Raw genomic sequence first — 22,558 nt, 5'->3', positions numbered from 1 at the left:
AAACCTGCTAAAGATGTTAGACTTGATAAAATCTGCAACAACCTTAGAGTCATTAGTTCGAGTGGCCTTTGCTTCCACCCATTTGGAAACATAGTCCACTGCAAGTAAGATATATAGAAACCCAAAAGATGAAGGGAAAGGTCCCATGAAATCTATGCCCCAGACATCAAAAATTTCAACAGTTATGATATTAGACAATGGCATTTGATCTCTAGAACTTAGATTTCCGGTTCTTTGGCATCTATCACAAGTTAAACAATATGCATGTGCATCCTTAAATAACGTAGGCCAAAAGAACCCAGACTCTAACACCTTAAAAGCAGTCTTTTTAGACCCAAAGTGACCCCCACATGCTTTAGAATGGCAAAAAGAAAGTATAGCATTATGTTCATGTTCAGGCACACATCTCCTAATCAATTGATCAGAGCAATATTTCCACAAATAAGGTTCATCCCAAACATATTGCTTAACAGTTTTCTTAAGCCTATCTCTATGAGCACGTGACATGGTATCAAGAATCTTCCTAGAAACAATATAGTTCACAATATCAGCATACCATGGTTCACTTACCTGAAGTCCAAAAAGCTGCTCATCTGGAAACGTCTCCACCAGAGGGAGAGGGTCTTCTGCATGTACCAAACGACTCAAGTGGTCAGCTACCACGTTTTCACTACCCTTCTTGTCCTTGATGTCAACGTCAAACTCTTGTAAGAGTAGGACCCATCTGATAAGCCTAGGTTTCGCCTCCTTCTTGGTCATCAAGTACTTCAAAGCTGCATGGTCAGTATAAATAATTACCTTGGTACCAAGTAAGTAGGAACGAAACTTTTCAAGGGCAAAGACTACTGCAAGGAGCTCTTTCTCTGTGGTGGAATAATTCATTTGTGCATCATTCAGAGTCCTTGAGGCGTAGTAGATGGCATAGGGTCGTTTGTCCTTCCTTTGGCCCAAAACAGCTCCAACTGCATAGTCAGAGGCATCACACATCAACTCAAAGGGCAAGGACCAATCTGGAGGTAGCATGATGGGGGCTGACGTCAACAACTCCTTAAGCTTGTCAAAAGCATCTTGACATTCCTTGTCAAAGTGAAAGGGCACATCCTTCTGGAGTAGTTGACATAGAGGTCTCGAAATCTTGGAGAAGTCCTTGATAAACCTCCTATAAAAACCTGCATGGCCAAGGAAAGAACGAATCTCTCTCACAGAAGTGGGAGAGGGTAAGTAACGCACAATATCAACCTTGGCCTTATCGACCTCTTGATAGGAGCATTTTAATGCGACGTTTTACTTGCTTTTCCCTACATTTCTTGCGTTATTTCCTTATTAAAACTCTGTTTAGGAAAGTTTCCACTCTTCGAAGGGGAAAGTTCCTATTTGTAGAAAGTTTCTATTTTTGTAGTTTCTATTTATCATTTTTAGTAAGTTTCCATTTTCGGTAGTTTCTATCTTTCATTTTTAGAAAGTTTCCCATTTTCAATTTAGGAAAGTTGCCATTTTTCATTTTAGGAAAGTTTCTATTTTTATTGATAGTTTCTATTTTCAGGACCTCGGAGCTAAAAAGTGGAAATGAACTCACAAATGGAAAGAGGAGCTTGCGAACACCAAGGGGAGCAAAAATGAGATGCAAAGGACCACACAATTGAGCAGAAATGAAGAAATGAAGCTTTCCTGGTCCAACCAGGAAATCCTGTTCGAAAGAGGAAACTGTGTGAAGCAAAACTCTGAAGCCCATTGAGATGTGTGATCGAAATTATGATGGACATGACGTTGGAGACATCAAGGCTTGAAGAGGACGCAAGAAGGCCCAAGAATTATCAAGCAAGATGGACTTTCGGCAAAAATGGATAAAGTCCATGTAAACTAGGGTTTTGTGACGTCAAGAGAAAAATGTGGAGACTTAAGAGTTTTGCCGTCCAAAGCAAGAGGAAATCAAGGAAGAGTTTTTAAAAAGGAAAATATATTTTCCTTGGGGATTAAATTTGCCGTGTAATACTTAAGGAGAAAAACAAGGTGACAACATGGGAATTAAAGATGATTGATTGAGGATTTCAAGGAGAGATTTTCTTGGGAGACTTTTATGGGAAGGAAATATTGTTGGAGGAATAATTTGGTGTGATTGCCAACGTGAAAATCAGAAATAATCAAGGAGATGACGCCAAGAGAGATTCAAGGGAGAAATAAAAGGAAAGAGAAAAAGGTGGAGACCAAGAAAAGCTGAAAACGTGTCTAGGTGCATCCCTAAATTCCCTAAAGGAATATTAGCCGAAATTCATGAAGAAAATCAGAATAATTCCAAGGAAATTCGGCAATTAAATATTAGGGAGGTATTTTAGAGAATTTTGATTGATTGGAACACATCACACGGATTACTTGGCATTCTATGATTGGTTGGACTACATCACAAAGCTTACTTGGCGAATTCTCATTGGTGGAAGCTATGTGGAAATTTCTGATTGCTTTGTGAACCCTAGCCGTGCTCCTATATATACCCACCTCTTTGACGTTGAAAGGAGTTCCACATCCCTTAGAAAAATTCAGAAAAATTATATTGTTGCCGTGAGCTTCTCTCATTTTCTCTCCATCCTCTAAAGCAAGCCACGGAGTTCAAGCAAGGCCGAAGGGAGAAGAAGGAGCCGTGACTATTCCTCCACCATCCACCATTGAAGACTTGCTTTCAAGCTGCAAGGATCACAACGAAAATCATCCATCCTCATCTTCCATCCACGGTGTAATTCGACCTCTACTTTGTAACCTTGGTTTGAATTTTGTTGGTTTGCTTTAGTTGACATTCATGATTGAACAAAGTTATTATTTCTGGAATTTTTATGATTAAATGAGAATTTTCAGATTCTATTATTGTAATTTGAGAGTTGCTTATGTGAGTTTGTTTAATTAAATTTGCTTTATAGATATCTTTTGTATTTTAATCTTATGTGGTTGCAAACACTTAGGGTTTCGATATAATTGGTGCTAGGTTTAAGAACATGAAATCGACTTTTCGTTTTGTGTAAACTTGAATCAAAGTAGTAAAGGTTTTGAGCAAAGATCGAATTTAATTAACGAGGATTGCAATTAGGTGGACTTTTCCATACTAAGTTGTACACTTGAGTTGATAGCCTTTCTTTATGTGTAATGCATTAAACATGACATGATTGACTAGCTTTCTAGGGTTTGATTGCATGTTTGATAGGATTAATCTAGGTGCTTTCGCTTAGATTAATTAGCATTGAAAAGTAAAAAATGGGAATTCATTTGCTTTCGAATGTTTCACATGATCAACTCCTTTCTCATGACTTAGATGAACAATGTTAGGGTTTGAATCAATTTTAATCATAATTTCGGTTTTGATCTTTGTTCTCTCATTCCATTTGTATTTTTATGTTTTTGCATTTTAATTGTTTTGTTAACTTAGTTTTATTTTCGAAAAAAAAAACCAAAAACAAAATCCCCCTTTTTCGTAAATAATGTTTATACTTGTGAATATCTTTGTGAATATTATACTTTGTTTTAATTTTAATTGTTTAATTGTTTGACAATGACAGGTGTACCCTCAATCCCCGGAATAGAACGATCCCTATTTGCTTATACTACTAACGATGTTTTCAGGGTTAAATTATGCGCTTGCTTTTAGCGTATCACCTCTATTCCCCTAGCAGAGACAATATGTCCTAAAACTATTCCTTGTTTAACCATAAAATGGCATTTCTCCCAATTAAGTACAAGGTTAGTTTCCATGCAACGTTTTAGAATTATTTCCAGATTATTAAGACAATCATCAAAATTCTTTCCAAAGACTGAAAAGTCATCCATAAATACCTCAATGATTTTCTCAATATAATCTGAAAAGATACTTACCATACACCTCTGAAAGGTACCTGGAGCGTTGCAAAGGCCAAAGGGCATACGTCTATAGGCAAACGTCCCAAAGGGGCAAGTGAAGGTTGTCTTCTCTTGATCTTCATTGGCTATGGCAATCTGATTGTAGCCTGAGTAGCCATCCAAGAAGCAGTAGTAGTCATGTCCAGCTAGGCGCTCAAGCATCTGATCAATGAATGGAAGAGGAAAGTGATCTTTCCTTGTTGTTGCGTTGAGCTTCCTATAATCAATGCACACTCGGTGACCTGTGACTGTCCTTTGGGGCACCAGTTCGTTCTCAGCATTCTTCACCACAGTTACCCCAGATTTCTTGGGCACAACCTGAACTGGAGAGACCCACTTGGAGTCTGAAATGGGGTAGATCACCCCACAATCGAGGAGTTTGATAACCTCCTTCTTCACAACTTCCATCATTGGAGGGTTGAGACGACGTTGAGCCTCTCTAGTGGGTTTAGACCCCTCCTCTAGAAGTATCCTATGGACGCAAGTTGTAGGGCTAATTCCCTTGATGTCCGCCAATGTCCATCCTATGGCGGTCTTGTGTTGCTTCAGCATCTCCACCAACTTCTCTTCTTGTGGAGTCGTAAGTGCAGAGGACACTATCACTGGTAAGGTTTCCTTGTCTCCTAAGTAGACATACTTCAAATGGTCTGGAAGAGGTTTAAGCTCAAGTTCTGGGGCCTGGACCACTGAAGGTAAAGTCTTGTTAGTAGATAACTGAATGGACAAAGGAGAATTAGACTTACCTACATAAGGGGATGCTTCAAGGAAGGAGACGTTTTCAATTATCTTTCCTTCACAAGTGTCCTTCAATTCCTCCTCTGAGATAATGGCACCACCTTTTGTGTACCCTACTCCTTGTTCGAGTGTTGTGGCTAGGGTATCCTCATTCATGGCCTCAAACATTTTCTGGGCAAGGTCATCCAAAATATCAATAGAATAACAATCATTTATATCAAGAGGATACCTCATGGCTTCAAAAATGTTGAAGCCAATAACGTCACCATCAAACTCCATGGTGAGAGAGCCTGCATACACATCTATCTTCGTCCTAGCTGTCCTTAAGAAAGGACGTCCCAAAAGCAAAGGAGTGGAACTCACAGGGGAGTCCTCCATTTCCAACACATAAAAATCAGCTGGGAAGATAAGATGGTTAACCTGCACAAGCACATCCTCCAACAAACCTCTAGGGTACGCATTGGATCTGTCAGCTAACTGAATGATAACATTATCAGATTTAAGTTCCCCTAGACCTAGGGTTTCATAAACAGAGTAGGGCATAACATTAACAGATGCACCTAGATCTAGCATGGCATTCTTAAATCTGGAGTTACCAATAGTACATGGAATAGTAAAGCTTCCAGGATCCTTACACTTTGGAGGAATCTTCCTCTGAATCAAGGCAGAAACGTTCTCACTTACCTTTACCACCTCCTTTTCATGGTTTACTCTCCTAGTAGTGCAAAGCTCTTTAAGGAACTTGGCATACTTAGGGACTTGCTTGATGGCCTCTAGGAGGGGTAAGTTTACTTGCACCTTCTTGAAAGTTTCCAAGATAGCTTGGTCACTTTCATCCTTCTTGGATTTAGCAAATCTGCGTGGAAAGGGCATGCAAGAAGAAGAAGGGTTAGTATTAACCGAATTGGATAAGTTGGAATTAATACCTTGAATATCCGGTTTGGCCTTTGGTGGTGAGGACGCCTTGACTTCTTCCTTGGACGTTGCAGGGTCCTTTTCAATACCCAACTTTGTGGGTTCATGGTCTTCCTCAATCTCTATGCTTACTTGGGCCTTTTTGGGTGGCTTGGGTTGATCCACAAATGGCCTTCCACTCCTTGTAGTCACAACTGATGCATTCTCCACATTACCCTTGGGATTAGGTATTGTGACACTAGGGAGCTTCCCATTCTCATGAATCTTGCTCATGAAATCCACAACTTGGCCCATCTGCTTCTTGAGTTCTGCAATGTCCTTAGTATGGGTCTGTTGTCCTTGGATCAAAGCCTGAGTAGAGTTTGTCAAGGCTTGTGTAGAAGCAGTCAAGGCCTCCAACGTCTTATCATAATGGGAATTGGAATTCCCAGAGTTCTGTTGAGGAGGAGGCATGTAAGGAGCTTGAGGACGTTGAAAAGTAGGCCCTTGAGGACGCTGAAAGTTCCCACCAAGAGGATTCTGAACATTGTCATTGTTGGTCCACTTGAAGTTGGGATGGTCCCTCCATCCTGGGTTATAAGTATTGGAATAAGGGTCATGTCTAGGACGTTGAGGTCCTCCCTGATATCCTCCTTGAAATCCTCCTTGGTATCCTCCAATAGCATTGGCAGATTCCCATCCTCCATTTTCATTGAGTTGAGGGCATTGATCAGTAACATGCCCTTGCATAGAGCATACCCCACAAGCTATGGATGCACTAGGTCCTTTGGAACTTATGACTTTGTTCATGAGCAAGGTGAGCTTATTCAGTTGATCCTCAATGGCATTGTTCCTACCCACTTCATGTACCTTTCGAATGGAGTGCCCTATACCCTCGTATTGTTGACTGTTGAGGGCACGATTCTCAATAAATTCCTTTCCATCTGCAGGTGACTTGTCCACAAAAGCTCCTCCAGCTGCAGCATCAAGCATTTGCCTCTCTAAGGGTAAAAGTCCCTCATAGAAGCATGTCAGTAGGGTCTCATCCTTCATCTGATGTTGAGGACATTGAGCAAGTAAGGAGTTGAACCTCTCATAATAGGCAGAATAGGACTCATCTGGAGCTTGTTCAATTCCACTAAGCTTCTTCCTGAGTGTGATGACCTTGGAAGCTGGGAAGTATCTTTCCAAGAAGGCCTTCCTCATAGTGTCCCAAGAGGTGATACGTCCAGCAGGAATCTCATATAGCCAATCTTTGGCTCTGTCAGCTAAGGAAAATGGAAATGCTTTCATCCTTAGAATGTTCTCATCTGCTCCTTGTGGTTGCATGTTAGAACACACAACCTGAAATGCTCTAAGATGCTTGTTGGCGTCCTCCATAGGAAGCCCATGAAACTTAGGGAGTTGGTGCAATAATCCACTCTTCAGCTCAAACTCTGCATTTCTTCCTGCAGCAGGGGCAGGGTACACAATACCTATAGGGGGTCCTCCCTCAACTGTTGCTGTGGATAGTTCCCTAATGGATGCCATTCTCTCTTCTTGAACTTCTTCAGGTGGTGGTGAAGGTGGTGGTGTAGAGTTAGACGAAATCACAGGTGAAGGTGAACGTGAAGGAGGAGATGGGGTAGGTGTAGGTGATGTAGATTCCTCAGAAGGATAGATTCTTTTCCCTTGCTCGTTAAACTTGTACTCTTTGAATTGCAAGGAAGAAGGTCTTCTGTACTCAAGTGTAGGAGGATTTTTCAAACGAGCGAGCCTTTCTTCAATCTCTTGTATGGAAGGGATTTTAGAGGACTCGGACATTCATGGAATTCCTGAACAACATTAAGATGTACAAAAGTGAGTAACTTACGAAAATAAACAAAATACAAGTTAATATTTTCATACAAAAACGTCACTATTCACAATGCAACAAAAGAGACTTACAAAGTGTGTACAAGTAAGAGAAGTAAGAAAACAAACCAATTTACATGTGAAGAGTATGTACAAATATTTTATTTTTGTCATGGAAATGTTATAAACAAAGTTAATAACTCAATTGATTCCAAGTTGTAAGTCGAGCCCAATAGAAACCACTACTATTGGTGAGCTACGATATAGGGATAGTCGCTTAGACATAAGTCACTTTCCTTTGTTTCAGAAGGCCAGATAGCCAGATTAAGAGGTAAGTGAGAGGGAGGACTCATTTTGGTGATACTACGGAGGCTACTCCCTCATTGAGGTTTACGCCCCTATCGGCTACTTCCACATTGTGGTTTACGCACAGTCTGTAGTATCTCTGAGATCCAATTTGAACCCATCACCCAGGGTCTCAACCTAAGACACCATCTGTAATGCCCCTTACTCAGCTTGGAAATTACTCATGTGTTAAACTGTTCTCCAAGTGCTAATAAAGGCCGCCCTCAACCTCATACGACCTTAGAAAGGTACGAATGAAGGGTTAAGGCCAATATTAACAAAATGGCCCTTGTCTACTCATACGATTTTACACACTCACAACAATTAAGTAATTAACAAAATTCATAACTCCATTTTATTATCTTTAATTCTGTTTCTTTACAAGTATAATTAGACAAGATATACACAAAGCTTTCACACAAGTACAAAACGTCACTATTCACATCTAATTAACTTCTTTTTTTTTTTTTTTTTTTTTTTTTTTTCTTTTTTTTTTCTTTTTCTTCTTTTATTTTTTAATTAAAATTATTTTCAACACTTAGGTACGGGAACAGGGAATCTCAGAGTGCAATGGGCTGTAACAGCTTCCTTTCCGAGATTATGTTTAATCCAATATACCTTAAGTGTCACAACAATTTCTTACATTTTCTTTTGTCATGAATATTATTGATATCAAATTTAATTCCAAGCGGTAAATCAAGTGGACGTGCGGCCCAAGTATAATCGTCTAGACACTAAGTCCCTCCTACATCCTTTGGGCAACTTTACTGAAATGGCCAGGTAGGGGAGGACGAACACAAGAGGTAGGATCCATTTTGGCATAGGCTACTCCCTCATTGAGGTTTACGCCCATTTGTAAGCACTTCTGAATCCAGAACCCGTTATGAACGTTGTCCCCTTCCTAGACACCACCCCACATAGGCTATACTTACTTGGATATAAAAGGTCCTAAGTGTGAAGACAGTTCAATGAATGTTAATAAAGGCCGCCCTCAACCTTAAGGGACCTGAACTAGGTACCAATAAGGGGTTTAGGCCAATATTAATAAACACGACTTCACCTATTCCTTCTTTAATTTACAACTCACAATTAAACTCGTATTCAACAATATAAATAACAACCTAAATAATTAATCTAAGTAAATTTCGACAATTACAAAAATAATTAACAAGTAATTTTTTTTTTTTTTTTCGGTCACAATATAAACAAAACACATATTCACAAAGTGACAAATGATTTTTCAATCCCCGGCAACGGCGCCAAAAATTGATACGCGAGCAAGCGCATAATTTAACCCTGAAATGTCATTAGTAGTATAAAGTAAATAGAGATTGTTCTATTCCGGGGATTGAGGGTACACCTGTCATTGTCAAACAATTAAACAATTAAAATTAAAACAAAGTATATTATTTACACATATGCACATTATTTACGAATTAAAAGGGGGTTTTTGATTTTGGTTTTTTTCTGAAAATTAAACTAAGTTAACAAAATAATTAAAATGCTAAAACATAAAAATATAAATGGAATGCAAGAACAAAGATCAAAATCGAAACATATGATTAAAATTAATCCAAGTTCATCATTGTTCATCATAGTCATGCAAGAGGAATTGATCATGTGAAACGTTCAAAGCAAACATTTTCCCATATTTTACTTTCAACGCTAATTAATCTAAGTGAAAGCACATAGACTAATCCTATCAAACATGCATTCAAGCCCTAGAAAGCTAGTCAATCATACATGTTTAACGCAATAAGCACCTAGAAAGGCTATCAATTCAAATGTGCAACTTAGTATGAAAAAGTCCACCTAATTGCAATCTTCTTTGATTAAATTCGGTTTTTGTACAAAACCTTTACTACTTATTGATTCAAGAACACAAAACCAAAAAGTTGATTCATGTTCTTAAATTCGTAGCACCAATTATATAAAAACCCTAAAAGTTTCGAACCCTTTAAGATTAACATACAAAAGATTTCTATCATGCAAATTTAATCAAACACTCACACATAAGCAACCATAAATCGCAAAACATGAATCTGAAAATTAGTAATTAACCATAAAATTTCAGAATTCGAAAATTGTTCAAACACATGTGTCAACTAGGGAATAACCAACGAAAATTACAAAGCAAAGGTTACAAGGAGAATCGGATTACACCGTGATGAAGATGGGATGAATGGTCTCTTGAATTTCGAAAGCAATCTTCAAGGATGGTGATGGATGATGTGCACGGCTTGTCCTCTTCTTCCTTGGCCTTGCTTGAACTTCGTGGTTGCCCTAGAGGATGGAGAAGAACACGGCTAAGCTAGAGAGAGTTTTCTGATTTTTTCTAAAGTTGTAAAACGCAAAAGTGGGAACCCTTGACGTTGAGAGAAGAGAGGAATATATAGGGGACGGCCCCTAGGTCTCCATGCCGTCCAAAACCCTAGAAAAGCTCACGGCTATTGCTTGCACTTCCACATAATTTCCTCCAATGACTTCTTGCCACATAAGCCCTATGAGGTGTCTCAACCAATCACATAATTTCCTAGAATATTTCCCTTGATTTTCTTGCCGAAATTCTTGAGATAATTTCTGATTTTCTGTCTTTAAATTCGGCCAAAACTCTTTAGGGAATGTAGGAATGTATCTAGTCTTCATTTGAGCTTTTCTTGGTCTCCACCTTTTTCTCTTTCCTTAAAACTCTCTAGGGAATATCTTTGCCGTCCAAAACCCTAGGATTTTCACGTCCTCCCTTGTTTATCTCTTCCTTTTTCACGGCAAAGCTTCTAGGGTTTATCTCCAAGTATTTTCTTTCCATAAAAATAGCCCTAGATAATCTCCCTAGAAAATCTCTTTTTAATTTCTGATTTTTGGACGCCTCTTCCTTGTTTCTCTCTTGCAAATTCACGGCAAAACATCTTTAGGGCTAGGGTTTGCGTCACAAACCCTAGTTCCATGGGCTTTGGTGGGCTTTTATCCAATTAGCCGAAAATCCAACAAGTCTTGAGAGTTTTTGGGCCTCCATGCGTCACTTCTATGCCATGTCATCTTCCAACGTCACAACACTTTATTTTTTTCCATTTCTTTTCATAGTTGCGTTGGAAACTTCATTGGTAAGCTCTCCTCCATTTCGCAGGGTTTCCTGGTTGCACTAGGAAAACTTCTTTCCTTCATTTCTGCTCATTTCTGTGGCTCATTGTTCTTCATCTTTGCTCCCCTTGGTGATCGCAAGCTCCTCTTTCCATTTGTGAGTTCATTTCCACTTTCTAGCTCGGAGGTCCTGAAAATAGAAACTAGTAAGAAAAATAGAAACTTTCTAAAATGAAAAATGGCAACTTTCCTAAACTGAAAATGGGAAACTTTCTAAAAATGAAAAATAGAAACTACTGAAAATGGAAACTTACTAAAAATGATAAATAGAAACTACAAAAATAGAAACTTTCTACAAATAGGAACTTTCCCAATCAAAGAATGGAAACTTTCCTAAACAGAGTTTTACTAAGGAAATGACGCAAGAAATGTAAGGAAATGCAGTTAAAACGTCGCATTAAAATGCTCCTATCATGCATCTGTTAATGTTATGCCCTATTCTGTTTATGAAACCCTAGGTCTAGGGGAACTTAAATCTGATAATGTTATCATTCAGTTAGCTGACAGATCCAATGCATACCCTAGAGGTTTGTTGGAGGATGTGCTTGTGCAGGTTAACCATCTTATCTTCCCAGCTGATTTTTATGTGTTGGAAATGGAGGACTCCCCTGTGAGTTCCACTCCTTTGCTTTTGGGACGTCCTTTCTTAAGGACAGCTAGGACGAAGATAGATGTGTATGCAGGCTCTCTCACCATGGAGTTTGATGGTGACGTTATTGGCTTCAACATTTTTGAAGCCATGAGGTATCCTCTTGATATAAATGATTGTTATTCTATTGACATTTTGGATGATCTTGCCCAGAAAATGTTTGATGCCATGAATGAGGATACCCTAGCCACAACACTCGAACAAGGAGTAGGGTACACAAAAGGTGGTGCCATTGTCTCAGAGGAGGAATTGAAGGACACTTGTGAAGGAAAGATCATTGAAAACGTCTCATTCCTTGAGGCTTCACCCTATGTAGGTAAGTCTACTTCACCCTTGTCCATTCAGTTATCTGCTAATAAGACTTTACCTTCAGTGGTTCAGGCACCAGAACTTGAACTTAAACCTCTACCAAACCACTTGAAGTATGTCTATTTAGGGGACAAGGAGACGTTACCAGTGATTGTGTCCTCCTCTCTTACTTCGTCTCAAGAGGAGAGATTGGTGGAGATGTTGAAGCAACACAAGACCGCCATAGGATGGACATTGGCGGATATCAAGGGAATAAGCCCTACTACTTGCGTCCATAGAATACTTCTTGAGGAGGGGACAAAACCCACTAGAGAGGCTCAACGTCGTCTCAACCCTCCTATGATGGAAGTTGTGAAGAAGGAGGTCATCAAACTCCTTGATTGTGGGGTGATCTACCCTATTTCAGACTCCAAATGGGTCTCTTGATAGGAGCATTTTAATGCGACGTTTTAACTGCATTTCCTTACATTTCTTGCGTCATTTCCTTAGTAAAACTCTGTTTAGGAAAGTTTCCATTGTTTGATTGGGAAAGTTCCTATTTGTAGAAAGTTTCCATTTTTCTTAGTTTCTAGTTTCCATTTTTAGAAAGTTTCTATTTTTGTAGTTTTCATTTCTCATTTCTGGCAAGTTTCCATTTTCAGTTTAGGAAAGTTTCTATTTTTCATTTTTAGTAACTTTCTATTTTTCATTTTTTAGTAAGTTTCTATTTTTCTTACTAGTTTCTATTTTCAGGACCTCCGAGCTAAAAAGTGGAAATGAAACCACAAATGGAAAGAGGAGCCTGCGAACATCAAGACGAACAAATATGAGAGAAAACGGTCCACACATTTGAGCAGAAATGAAGAAACAAGCTTTCCTAGTGCAACCAGGAAACCCTGCGAAATGGAGGAGAGCTTACCAATGAAGTTTCCAACGCAACTATGAAAAGAAATGAAAGAAATGAAGTGTTTTGCGTTGGAAAATAAGAAGGCTTGAAGATGAAGCAACGAAGCCCAAGAACACTTTGAATTTTCGGCAAATTGGATCAAGGCCCACCAAAGCCCATGACATTAGGGTTTGTGACGCATGGAAGAAACCCTAGAAGGTGATGCGGCCAAAATAGACACTCAATTTAAAACCCTGTTGTCATTCGTTAGTATATAAGCAAGTAGGGATCGTTCTAACCGGGGATTGAGGGTACTCCTGCAAAGATGGGTCAATTTAAATTAGTAATTATTAAAACAAGTATTAACAAGTATTTATCTACAAATTTACACAAGAAACAACCATAAAAAAGGGGGGATTCAACTTTTGGGTTTCTAAGTTCCTACAAAATAAAACAAAGAGATAATTATATACATGTGATCGACTTCTTCACACTCAAATCAGAATTTTCAATCCATATCAATATGCAACGAATTAGTTCAATCTAAACAACCTAAAATCGTGCCAACACTAAATATCATAAATGAATTCGAAGTACAAGTCTGAAGAGATCGAGTACCACTTTAATTCTTCTTTTGAATCTCCTAAGTTAGGAAAAGTCCGTAACTTAAAATATTTCATATAAAACATCACGTTAATACTGAAGAGCATCCGTCAACATTAAATATGAATCATAAGTGCAATTAGAATTCTGAATTCAAACATGTATGCATCCATAAGAAGTTACAAACGCACAAACATGTAGCATATAATCTCGACCATTGTACATAGCCTTTACCACTTCAATTTATGCCCTAAAACGATTAGGTGAATTAGAACACAAATTTGGCTTTATTAACCTGCAGATTAACATCATTGTTCAACCAAAATCATATGCTTAAAGATATAAAAGGATGGCACAAAATCAGATTGCAAAGATATCATAAACAACTCAAGAACATAAAGAAATGAATCTGAAAATTACTAACATAAACTCGTTCGTAACAAAAATCCAACTCCAATGATAAAGTTCATAATCAAAATCTGAAATTCAATACTAAAGAGTATGAAAACAGAAATAAGGGCCATGGATTACACTTTTTGATCTTCAAGGAAGCTTGGAGAACGTCAAGAGAACACAGGGCTTGGCCTTCAAGAACACGAACAGCCTTGGAGAAGTCCTAAAGCTCTTCACGCTGAGAGGCTTTTTCTGAATATTTGGAGAGGGTTTTGGAGAGAAGAGAGCTAGGCTAATGAACTGAATTTTGTGTGTAGAAGTGATGATTTTGGAGTAGAGAATGGCTGCTATTTATAGTGGAATTCTCATCTCTTGTGATGCAATCATAGCCAATCATCTCGAGGTGATTTCTCCTCCAAATTTGCTTGATTTGCTCATGACAAAGTCTTGATTTTTCTGATCTCTTTTCCCCTTAATGACTCATTGTATATTCCTTGAATAATGACCAGATACATCCCTTATTCCTCTCCTTTGAATTGCACTGATTTCTTCTTCCAATTTTGCACATAATGAACTCCTACAATCAAGAAAAATCAGAATTTAATTAGAGTTTATAATCAATAAGAAATCAGATAATTAGGAATAAATATTGATTAAAAACAATCCATTTTATCTCCTCGAATTATTCCTCATTAATCCTTCAATTTTTCTTGATTTAATCACTCAAGAGTTTCTAATGGGATGGACTCTCATTAAAATATAAAAATCAGAAATAGAAAAGTTCAAATGAAGAAAGTTTCCTAAAACAAAATAGGAAATATTTCCTAAAATGAAAGAGGAAAGTTTCTAAAATGACTTGTCCTTAATTTACTCTCATTTCTGCTCTTTTTCGCTTGTTTTCTCCATTTCAGTCCTTGAAGTACCTAAAAACATAAACTATGTTATAATTATTAATTTTAAGAGAATAACTTAGCCAAATGAGGGAAAATATATATTAAAAACGTCACACTTTGTGCTCCTATCAGATTCCCCCACACTTAGCTTTTGCTAGTCCCTTAGCAAAATCAACATAAAGACACACATTAAGACTCAACAAAAATTTAAAGACTCTACACAAACAAAGACTCTATTGCCCTTCAACTTTTTGTCTCAGTAATCTCTTACTTTCACAACACCAAGATTAGCACTCAACCAAGAATCAATGTTTAAGCATTCGAGAGTTAATTAAAACATATAATCCACACATACATAAGTAGGACTTGGTTGTAACAATGGTGATGGGGTTAAGCTTAGCATGTTTCAGACAAGTATGATTCAAATCCTCACAAGGTATATCCACTCTTTCTTCTCTCAGAATTCAAGGCAATGCTTAAAAGCTTATTCACTCATGTATATGTGAAAGATAAACAAAGTAGATCACATATATAGAAACGAAAGCACATATATTTTATTTTCTTTTAAAGATCTCATGAAGGATATCAACTGCATGCACGAATGGACTGCCATAGGTTCAACTCTTGTAACTCATCTTCACATCAAGGGCTGTCCCATCTTAAGGATCAAGAAGGTCTTCTCAAGGGTTGTAATGGGGCCAAGGCTCAAGGTTTAAAGAAACGAAAGGTAAGGATTTATCAAAGTGTCCTAAAAACCTAGCAGAGCTCATGTAAATATAGAGACCTCAAGAAATCCACCAAAGTATTGCAAAAACGTCACATCCCCTAGAGGTAACATAAAAAGGGCCAAATGTCTTCATGTTGGGCCCAATCTTCAATGTAAACTTCCCTTGAACTCTAGTGAAATGGACAAAGGCCAAATTTTTCTGTAGTGGGCCTTCAATTCAAAACAAACTCCAAGATCACTAAGTATGGGGGACTAAAATCCATAAACGTACATTTTTTCTTTTTTTTTTTCTTTTTAGCCGTACACAATTTTTCTTTTCTTTTCATTTTTTTCGGCTTTCTCATGATTTTTTTTCTTTATGGACAAGTCTACCCCCACACTTGAACTTTCACCTCTTCTCAATTTTCATCCTTAGCACCAAACCCATGTAGTATGTCTCAAAAGATAGCTCCACTAAGTTCTTAGAACAAAGGGTAGGGTTGTAACTATACTAAGGTTCATGGTTAAGGATTTTTAAGGGTGATGAACGAAAAGGCTTAATGTAGGCTCAAAGGGGCTTATCTAGGGGAGTCCCACGACGGGCACAAATGGGGACACAAGTTTATTTGGCAATGGTGGTAATTCCTAGGGTGCCTCTATCCTTTCCAGAATCAGGGCCATGTATTGATACCACGTCTCAACAAGCACAAGAGCGAATTCTAGCATTCTCTAGTCCATTAAACTTAATCTATGGCAAGCAGTCAATCAAGATGAAAGAATAATGAGATCATCAAAACATCGCCAAGAAATTAAGAATATATATTTTTTTCATTTTACTCCAAGAAAAAGGGACATGGCTCAAATATCTCACATAGGCTTTTATGAATCAAAACTCATCTTAACATGCTCATATTCTGTACCAAGGTCACGAGATCCATATCCACTACACTTGCATACATTTTTCATATATCTCAATTAACCAAAGAATACCATGTTAAAATCATCTCAATATTGTGATCCTCTTTTAGCCATAATTTCAGAGATATAGAATCATCCTAGACAGTTGAAAGGGCATCCTATGACTCAAAACAAAAACAAAAGAAACGAAAATTTTTTATTTTTGACATTTTTCAATTTTTTGTATTTTCAATATATATATGACTCAAGACAAAAGTATAAATCCCTTCCCCCACACCTAAATATTGCATTGTCCTCAATGTAATCAAGCATAAGCATGCAATGATAGAATAAAAGCATGGTATAAGGGGTCACAAAAATAAACACCAAAAAGGAAAAACAAAAGGGAAAAGGAAGAGTTCAAGAAAACAAATCTCCGTTGATGGCTCCTCCACAGCTACGGTTGAATTGGGTTGCCTCCCAAGCAGCGCTTAATGTTTATAGTCTTTCAGCCTAGACTTGTACCTCCATTTAGTCCTTTGTGAGTGGCGCCTCTTGGAGGGGTACTTCCTCCACCGTGTGTTCCTCAAAAGCCTCATAGTAAGGCTTCAATCGATGGCCATTCACCTTAAACTCATTGTCGGTCCTCTCGCTCCTTATCTGTATAGCACCATGAGGGAAAACATTAGTAACAATGAAAGGACCAACCCATCTAGAACGAAGCTTACCTGGAAAAAGCCTAAGTCTAGAATGAAACATCAAAACTTTCTGGCCCACTGCAAAAGATTTCCCACGGATCATTTTGTCATGAAAGGCTCGAGTCTTCTCCTTGTAGATCCAGGCACTATCGTAGGCCTCGTTCCTTATCTCCTCAAGCTCATTCAACTGGAGCTTCCTATGCAAACCTGCCTCATCAAGGTTCATATTAAAGTTCTTCACTGCCCACCAAGCTTTGTGTTCCAACTCCACTGGTAAGTGACAAGCCTTCCCATAGGTAAGTCTAAAGGGAGACATCCCAATGGGAGTCTTGTAAGCTGTCCTGTAGGCCCATAGTGCATCATCGAGCCTCTGACTCCAATCTTTCCTCGTTGGGCCCACAGTCTTCTCTAGTATCCTCTTGATCTCACGATTTGAGACCTCTGCTTGTCCACTCGTCTGAGGGTGATAAGGTGTAGAGACCTTATGCGTGACATTGTATTTCTTCAGCAAAGCCTCAATCGTTCGGTTGCAGAAGTGAGATCCTCCATCGCTAATAAGCACGCGTGGCATTCCAAACCTAGAAAAGATGTTAGAACGAAGGAAATCTGCAACAACTCGAGAATCATTAGTACGGGTGGCCTTAGCTTCCACCCATTTTGACACGTAGTCCACAGCAAGGAGTATATAAAGACAACCATTAGATGAAGGAAAAGGCCCCATAAAATCGATACCCCATACATCAAATATCTCAACAGTTATAATATGAGCTAAGGGCATCTGATCCTTAGGACCTAGGTTACCTGTCCTTTGACACCTATCACAACTCATGCAAAACAAGTAGGCATCCTTAAAAATAGTTGGCCAATAAAAGCCACAATCCAACACCTTAAGAGCTGTCCTACGAGACCCAAAGTGACCTCCACAAGACTCAGAATGGCAAAATGCAAGAATGGATTTATGCTCAATTTCTGGGACGCACCTCCTAATTATTTGATCACTACAATGTTTCCACAAGTAAGGTTCATCCCAAATAAAGTACCGAGCCATTTTTTTAAGTCTTTCCTTATTAGAACGAGGTAAAGTGTCTGGAAACCTCCTAGTCACTAAATAGTTCACAATATCAGCATACCAGGGTTCACTTACCTCTACTCCGAAGAGTTGTTCGTCCGGGAAGGTCTCTTGCAAGGGTAGGGTGTCCTCCTTATGCACAATTCTGCTCAAATGATCAGCCACTACATTCTCACTCCCCTTCTTGTCCTTAATCTCTAGGTCGAATTCCTGGAGCAAGAGTATCCATCTGATGAGTCTCGGTTTCGCTTCCGTCTTGGTGAGCAAGTACTTCAGAGCTGCATGATCAGTATAAACAACAACTTTAGTCTGAAGTAAATATGAACGAAACTTATCTAAAGCAAAGACAACTGCAAGGAGCTCTTTTTCTGTAGTAGAATAGTTCAACTGAGCATCATTGAGTGTCCTTGAAGCGTAGTAGATGGCATAGGGCTTCGTGGCCTTCCGCTGCCCTAACACAGCCCCCACAGCATAATCTGAGGCATCACACATTAACTCAAATGGCAAGGACCAGTCTGGAGGGAGCATGATGGGGGCAGTCGTCAATAAGTCCTTCAGCTTTCCAAAAGCCTTCTTGCACTCATCATCGAATTCAAAGGGTATGTCCTTCTGAAGCAAACGACATAAAGGTCTGGCTATCTTGGAAAAGTCCTTGATAAACCTGCGATAAAAACCTGCATGACCAAGAAAAGAACGTACCTCTCTCACACAAGTGGGAGAGGGTAAGTAACGTACAAGATCCACTTTGGCTTTATCAACCTCTATACCCCTATTAGAGATAATGTGCCCTAGAACAATCCCTTGTGTCACCATGAAGTGACACTTTTCCCAATTCAAAACCAAGTTTGTTTCAACACACCTTTTTAAGATTAAATCCAAATTTCTCAGACATGAATCAAAATCTTTACCAAAGACACTAAAGTCATCCATAAAAACCTCAATTATCTTTTCAATATATTCAGAGAAAATAGACATCATACAACGTTGAAATGTACCTGGTGCATTGCACAATCCGAAGGGCATACGTCTGTAGGCAAATGTCCCAAAAGGGCAAGTGAAGGTGGTCTTCTCTTGGTCCTCTTGAGCTATACAAATCTGATTGTAGCCACTATACCCATCCAAGAAGCAATAAAAGGAATGACCTGCTAACCTCTCTAACATCTGATCAATGAAGGGCAATGGGAAATGGTCCTTCCTGGTGGTGGCGTTGAGCTTCCTATAGTCTATGCAGACCCTATGTCCTGTCACAACTCGTTGGGGCACTAGCTCATTCTCCTCATTCTTCACCACGGTCACCCCAGACTTCTTGGGCACTACCTGAACTGGAGAGACCCACTTGCTATCTGAGATTGGGTAAATCACATCACAATCGAGCAGCTTGATTATCTCATTTTGGACTACCTTCATCATTGGAGGGTGAAGGCGACGTTGGGCTTCTCTGGTGGGCTTGGCACCCTCCTCCAAAAGTATCCTATGAACGCATGTAGTAGGGCTGATGCCCTTGATATCTGCCAAAGTCCATCCAATGGCAGTCTTGTACTTCTTCAGAACTTCCACAAGTTTCTTCTCTTGATCCTTCTCTAGCTTGGAGGACACTATCACTGGCAATGTCTCCTTGTCTCCCAAAAACACATACTTCAAGTGGTCTGGTAGTACTTTCAACTCAAGGGTAGGGGCATGTACCACTGAAGGAAGAAGTTTATTAGTAGCAAGGGGAATTGACAAAGGAGGAGTGTACCTTGATGAAGGAGGTTGGCTCTCAAGGGCGGCCACAGTTTTGATCACAATAGGCTCAACAACGCCCTCCAATTCTACATTTGGGATGGCGACGCCATCCTCAGTGTATCCCACCCCTTGGGTGATGGTCAAAGCCAACTCATCATCATCCATTGCATCTAAAAAGCTCTGCGCAAGAGAATCAAGCACATCAATCGAAAAACATGATTTAGAATCAGACAAGGGATACCTCATTGCTTCAAAGATGTTGAAGCCAATCACATCACCATCGAACTCCATGGTCAATGTCCCTTCATAGACATCGATCTTTGTCCTTGCTGTCCTCATGAATGGACGCCCTAAAAGTAATGGAGTTGAGTTTAAGGGTGAGTCCTCCATGTCAAGGATATAGAAATCTGCAGGAAATATCAGATGGTTCACCTGCACAAGAACATCTTCCACATATCCCTTAGGATACGTGTTGGACCTATCAGCCAATTGGACAACAACATTATCTTTCTTAAGCTCACCTAACTCTAGAGATGCATATAAACTATATGGCATAACATTAATTGATGCACCTAGATCTAGCATGACATTTTCAAACTTAGTGTTTCCAATGACACAAGGAACAGAAAAACTCCCTGGATCCTTAAGTTTTGGAGGCAATTTCCTCTGGATAACTGCTGAGACAGTTTCATTCATCTTCACTACCTCCTTCTCACGCGTTTGTCTCCTTGTGGTGCACAACTCCTTCAGAAATTTGGCGTACTTTGGGACTTGTGTTATGCACTCAATCAAGGGCATGTTGACTTGCACTCTCTTAAAGATCTCCAAGATGGCTTGATCAGATTCATCCTTTTTGGACTTTGCAAACCTACTGGGGAAAGGAACACGAGAGAAAGGGGAGTTAGTAGTAACTGAACCTTTAGGGTTTAGATCATTACCTCTTAGTTTCAAAGGTGGCTCAGATGTTTGAGGCACATTTGTTTCAACCCTAGAAGTGGCTGGATCATGCTCAATATCCTCCTTTGTAACCTCAACGTCATCCTCCTCCTCATGGGCTACATGGTTCTTCTTCTGGGCCTTCTTTTGGACCTTTGGGACGTCCCTAAGCTCTTTTCCACTCCTTGTGACGATCGCCTTTGCAGACTCAAAGTTTGGGTTGGGAATGGTGCTGCTTGGAAGCTTCCCACTCTCAGATATCTTTCCCATGAAGTCCACCACCTGTCCCATTTGCTTCTTAAGCTCAGATATGTCCTTCGTGTTACTCTGTTGACCTGTTACAAGAGCTTGAGTAGAATTTGTCAAAGTTTGTTGCCCTTGAAAAAGGGCTTCAAGCATCTTATCGTAAGAAGGGTGAGTAGCATTATTAGGAACAAAATTATTATTGGGAGCAAAGTTTTGAGGAACCTGAGGCCTCTGATAGAAGCTCTGAGGACGTGGAAAGGGTCCATTTTGATTCTGGGGGTTCTGAACATTCTCCGTATTGCTCCAACGAAAGTTAGGGTGGTCCCTAAGTCCTGGATTGTACGTGTTGGAAAAAGGTTTGTACCTTTGAGATTCAAAAGCATTTAAGGACTCCCATCCACCATTTTGTATCAGTTGGGGGCATTGATCAGTTGGGTGCCCTTGAATAGAGCACACCCCACACGCCTTTACTCCCTCTTGGCCTTTCTCGATCAAAACTTGAGACAACAAAGCACTCATATTATTCAACTTTTCCTCAAGTGCTGAGTTAGAAGTTACCTCATTTACCCTCCTTGAGGAGGATAATGCCCCCTCATATTGTTGATAATTGAGAGAACGATTTGCCAACAGCTCCTTAGCCACCTCAGGTGTCTTATCCATAAAGGACCCTCCAGCTGCAGCATCCAACAATTGTCTTTCAAGAGGGAGAAGTCCCTCATAGAAATAGGTGAGTAGGTTCCCTTCCTTCATCCCATGTGAAGGGCATGATGCCACTAAAGTCTTGAACCTTTCATAATAGGAGCAGAATGATTCATCAGCTGCTTGTTGTATCCCAGTTATTTGCTTCCTTAAGACAGTTACCCTTGAGGCTGGGAAGTACTTCGTAAGGAATTCATTAACCATCTTGTCCCAAGAGTCCACATGGCGTGAGGGAAGATCAAACAGCCATGTCTTCGCCCTATCTTCAAGAGAGAAAGGGAATGCCTTCAACTTTAGGATGTTAAGGTCAGCATTCTGAGGGCACATACTCCCACACACGAACTGGAATTCTTTGAGATGCTTGTTGGCGTCCTCATTCATAAGTCCATGAAACTTGGGAAGGTGGTGCAAGAAACCACTCTTCAATTCAAACTCTGCTACCTTTCCATCAGCTGGTTCTGGGTATATGATGCAAGTTGGGGCAGCTCCTCCTTCATTTGATGAAGACAGTTGCCTTATAGTCTGATTCAATCCAGCCATGGGTTCTTCTTCCTCCTCTTCTGACAAGTAACTTGAGGAGTTTGAACCCAAGTTAGCTTCTTCTTCTGTCCTCCTCCCTTGGGTGTCAATTGAAAGTTGTCTAAACGCCAAGGGAGTTTGGATAGGAATGTCTAAGAAATTTGGAAGCTCTTGATTTCGTTTTATCCTATCCAACCGTTCTTTGATTTCTGAAAGCTTGCTAACTGACTTGGACATTCATGGACCCTACAAGATAAAACAATTAATATACAAGTTAAAAAAATAGAAAGCAATTATAATGAACTTCTATTCAAACATTACAAAAGTGAGGGAGCTTTAATCAGTCTATGCTCATTTTATGTCCAACACTTAGGTACGGGAACAGGGAATCTCGATGTGCAATGGGACTGAAACAGCTACCCTATTTCAAGATTATGTTTAATCCAATATACGTTAGCATATCACAACATTTTCTTCTGTTATAAATATAGTTGATATAGAATTTAATTCCAAGCGGTAAATCAAGG

At 39.4% G+C, this 22,558-nt stretch overlaps 1 protein-coding gene across 1 annotated transcript; it reads right to left on the bottom strand.

Moving 5' to 3' along the window:
• Window positions 1-16,494: 16,494 nt before the first annotated feature.
• On the bottom strand, window positions 16,495-22,268 carry LOC133730628 (uncharacterized). The gene has a single exon (XM_062158182.1). The coding sequence runs from the start codon at window positions 22,266-22,268 to the stop codon at window positions 16,671-16,673; it is 5,598 nt and encodes a 1,865-aa protein (XP_062014166.1). The 3' UTR covers window positions 16,495-16,670.
• Between the last annotated feature and the right edge of the window lie 290 nt (window positions 22,269-22,558).

The sequence above is a fragment of the Rosa rugosa genome, chromosome 2 (genome assembly GCF_958449725.1).
Source record: "Rosa rugosa chromosome 2, drRosRugo1.1, whole genome shotgun sequence".
Taxonomy (NCBI): Eukaryota; Viridiplantae; Streptophyta; class Magnoliopsida; order Rosales; family Rosaceae; genus Rosa; species Rosa rugosa.
The sequence above is the reverse complement of the archived record's forward strand: the minus strand, read 5'-3'. Positions and strand labels throughout refer to the sequence as shown.